Here is a 4,477-nt window from a genome sequence, read left to right on the forward strand (position 1 = left end):
CCTGTCACTTTCGTTTGCTACACTCACGTTAGAAACATGAAGGTAACGCGCTGCCTGTCTGTGCTGCGTTCAGGTGGAGTTGGAGACGGCACATGCAGAGTTGAAGCTGACTAACGCCACCCAAAGGCTGCAGAGGCTGGAGCAGGAAGTACTGCTGCTGAGAGACAAAGGTCTGAACGTCACTGTGAGCACCGAACGCACCAATCGAGATGCAGCGAGCATCAGAAAGGTTGCAGAGGACGTGAAGAAGGTGAGTTCACCTAAAGGACACTCAAACATCTGCAGATATCTTCTAGTTGATGTTGATCAGGAGCTGTGTGTGTGTGTGTGTGTGTGTTTTGTGTAGGACCTGGACTCGGAGCTGAAGGAGAAGTATGCCAAAGTGGAGCAGCTGATTGGTCAGAAGGCCGGGGGTGTCGCTAATGCAAAGAAGAGGGCGGAGTCACTGCAGCAGGAAGCTAAAGAGCTGCTGCTGAAGGCCAGCGACAAACTGCAGCTGCTCAAAGGTGACATCACACTGACATCACTCCAGCACTAGCGAGCTCTGCAGATGGACAAGCTAGCTAGCTAACTAGCCAGCCCTCCTCTCGGGATCTCCCGTCTTCTCTTCTCCCATCAAGTAGTCTACCAGTAGGCGACGCGGCCCCAGAGTTCTTCAGCAGTTATCAAGAAAAGACAACAACACTTGCTAGCCAGCATTAACTAATGTGTTCGGATAATTATTCTGCTTTTAGCTAAGCTCCGCCCACAAAAAGTCATGATTCCTAAAGGAAAAGAGGTTTATACAAGCTAGCGCTGTAACTCTGTCCTCACTGGTTGCTGATGTAGGTGACTTTTTTAATTTGGCAGAACGCGTAATAAATACCATTTCAATATTACAATCAAACCGGTGTAAACTTGTAGACCCAAAAACCACCCAACACTAGTGTTAAAGTTTTTGTTTTATTTATCTTTTACAGACCTGGAGAAGTCTTACGGAGACAACCAGCAGACTCTGGAGGTGAAGGTGGAGCAGCTGGTGGAGCTGGAGGCGGCCGTGAAGGAGCTGCTTCAGGAGATCAGCCGCAAGGTCACCATCTACTCCACCTGTCTGTTCTAGGGTTAGATGTGTTGGATGTGTTTCTGGTTAAATTGTTTGAGAGCACAAAGTTCTTCGTAGATTTAGATTTTTTTTTTTCTTGATGGGTTGCCGATAGATGATTCGACCTTTGACCTTTACTCCGCACTGAATCAGAAGTGACCTCTTTTACCAATCATAGAAGAGAGAGAACCAAAATTAAAGATGTTTATTCCAAAATCTAATTATGGTGTTTGAATGAAAACCAAAGATATTTTATGGGCTATTCAAGACGTTAAGTAGCTATAAAATATAAATCTTGATATTTAAAGAAAACCTTTCTCAAAGCTTCAGTAAAGTTTTTAAAATTGTACTTTTGAGTTTTGAATGTCTTTGTGAATGTAATAAAATGAAAGTTCAAGTCTAAAGTTATGAAACAATGAATGTTAAAACCATGTGACCACAGATTTTTTTACTTTCTTATTTTGTATTTCCTGTTTGTTTTTTTGTTTTTACGTGGCCAAAATTTTTTACCAAAATCATTTTTAATAAACGCTCCTAGTAAAATCCCAGAGTGCTCTGCTCCTTATTAAACACCAGTTAATACATCTGTTTTATATCATATACCTACGTCTTGTATCCCCTCAGAGTACCTGAACATGAGCATCACCTCCGGTTACAGGTCATCATGTTACTGTAGACAGAAACCTGAACATACCGACTCGTATACATATACTGTTGTTAGTTCATGATTGTCTACGAACGAGACTCAGGAGGACCGATGTTGATTCTCAGGTGTTGACGTGCTGAAGTCAGCGTGTTCTCTCATTTCTCATTGTCAGCATTTCTGAGTTTGCGTGCATAGCTACTGTAGCATAACCCATTCGATTTGTTATATTCTTCATTACAGTGGCTAAATGTCAGTTATACATTTAAACGTACACTAATTCTGTTAGTCTCTTAGCTCTTTCCTTCTTTTAGCAACTTTCTAATCCCACAGTTTTTTAAAAGCTAAGCCCCGTTATTGATGGCTATCGTACTTTAGCAGCTGTTGATGGTCTCTGTATGTCACATGTTGAGCTTTTCCTCTTCAGTGAGGATACATGTAAGAAATGTAGTTTATTTGCAGTGTTCTAATGTGTACCCTATTACCCCACTAAAGAGCTGCACTCCCAGAATGCAGTTACTTGTGGTTCCTAGAGTCTCAAAAAGTAGAACGGGAACCAGAACCTTCAGTTATCAAGCTCTTTTGTGGAACCAGCTTCCAGTTTCAGTCGAGGGGGGCAGAAACCCTCACCACATGTAAGAGTAGGCTTAAGACTTAAGTTAGGGCTGGTTCAGGTTTATAGTTAGGGCTGGCTCAGGTTTACAGTTGGGGCCGGCTCAGGTTTACAGTTGGGGCCGGCTCAGGTTTACAGTTGGGGCCGGCTCAGGTTCACAGTTGGGGCCGGCTCAGGTTCACAGTTGGGGCCGGCTCAGGTTTATAGTTACTTGTCAGCCCACAGGTGGCCACATTCACTATCAACCACAGCAAGAAGTGTTATACCGGGGTGTACCTTCAAAGTATGGAGGATCAAACTACCAGTTAGTTGTTCCATCTGTGCTAGTCTGAGTTTCTGGCTTACTTCAAAATAAGCCCATTTAGGAAGGATGAAGACGCTCTTGAAGATCCTAGAGGTGCCGTAGTGGCCAACAGTCTGCTTGTAACGAAGAATATAACACAACTAACTGGGTTAAGCTGGAGCAGTTTACTCCCATTAAAACAAGTAGACCGCCAACCGGAAGTAAGACAACAATCTTACAGCAGGACGTCAGCCAAGCGGCTCTGTGAGTCTCTCTTCATATACTTCGTAACTGCTGGTCACTCACTGACATTTTAGATTTATTGATCTTTGTTTTACAATGACCACAGAGTGACCTATTACCAGTATTTAATGCGTCTATACCTTAGGAATAGCATTACTTCACTTAAAGCGCCCAATAACCACTTGTATTTATTAATAATTCAATTCTATTTTATTTGTACTACCCAAAATCACAATCTCAAATTTGCCTCAGAGGGCTTTACAATCTGTACAACATATTTAGATCGTCCCATGGGTAAAATAAAAACTCCCACAAACAAATTTCTAACTGTGAAAAAAGGAAGAAACCTCAAGGAAAGCAACAAAGGAGGGAACATTATCGATCCATATGACATTAATGATACATGACAGGAGTAATAGCACGAATAATAACAAATGATTACTACAAATAGTAACAGTAGTGGTTGATATAATAGAATAATAATGATGAAATAGCATTAATAGAAATGTGACTTATAATAATAATAATAATAATGGTAGCAGTGGGTGTCCGGTATGACCTGATGGAAACTAGTGAGGAGGAAGCACATGCGTTAATGGGACACAAACGCACTATCCACATTATATTACATCATAACAATATAAAATGACTATAATGTAAGACAACTATGTAAATATTAGAACACTATGCTCCTTATCAAAGAAAAGTCAGTGAGTGACCAGAAATTCTGTAGTATGTAACTGAACCAGTCATCATAAAATGCTTTGTTATAAAGCATTGATATTTATATATGCTTATAACAATACAATGATATGAGCAGATAACACAAATTGTTTATAATGTAATGTATATTGTTATGAAGCATTAATGATATTTATAAATTGTCACGGGGTGCGGTAGAGAACTCAAACCAGGTAGAGTAGCGTGAAGCAGGTGTTTATTAAACACAAATAGGAATCGTTACCAACACACAACAGGGAGTCCAAGCACAAGACAAGAGACGAGACGAGACGAGGGGGGAAATCCAGCAGGAATGAGGCGAGGCAGGCAGGCGGCGAAACCGGGAACAGGACGAGACAACCGGGCGGGTAGAACACAATGACTTGGCAGTGAGTGACTGAGAGGCAGGGGTTTAAATAGTGGCTAGAACAGGTGAGGAGAGTTGTGCTGATGAGGGAGAGCTTGATTAGAGGCAGGGGCAGGTGAAGGGAGTTGGACTGGTGCTGAGGGAGTGGCTGACAGGTAGAGTGAGGAGGGAGGAGCTACAGAAAGACACACAGAACACAGAAGGCAACGCCTGATCGTGACAGATATGCTAATAATTATATGAAGTGATATAAGCAGATTACAACACATTATACGTATCTTTAGCATATTTAGCAGACACATAGCTACATTTAGCCCACTTGTAAAATGCATTCATGTGTTAGGTTCACATGTCTGTGCGTGCGTGCGGGCGTGCGTGCGTGCGTGCGTGCATGTTTTGAACAGATGAATGTTGGCAGTGAATAGAGACAAGCTCTCATTTAACAAACAATGAGGTTCTTTGTTTCTTTACTTCTCTCTCTCTGTGTGTGTGTGTGTGTGTGTGTGTGTGTGTGTGTGTGTGTGTGT

At 41.9% G+C, this 4,477-nt stretch overlaps 1 protein-coding gene across 1 annotated transcript; it reads left to right on the forward strand.

Moving 5' to 3' along the window:
• Positions 1-73: 73 nt before the first annotated feature.
• Positions 74-1,775, forward strand: LOC116377213 (laminin subunit beta-1-like; the record flags this gene model as incomplete). Its single annotated transcript, XM_031838796.1, has 3 exons — positions 74-250; positions 347-506; positions 960-1,775. Coding segments are annotated over 3 exons (477 nt in total), but the record flags the coding sequence as incomplete, so codon positions are not given.
• Between the last annotated feature and the right edge of the window lie 2,702 nt (positions 1,776-4,477).

Source organism: Anarrhichthys ocellatus, unplaced genomic scaffold (genome assembly GCF_004355925.1).
Source record: "Anarrhichthys ocellatus isolate YVR2014 unplaced genomic scaffold, GSC_Weel_1.0 scaffold1024, whole genome shotgun sequence".
Taxonomy (NCBI): Eukaryota; Metazoa; Chordata; class Actinopteri; order Perciformes; family Anarhichadidae; genus Anarrhichthys; species Anarrhichthys ocellatus.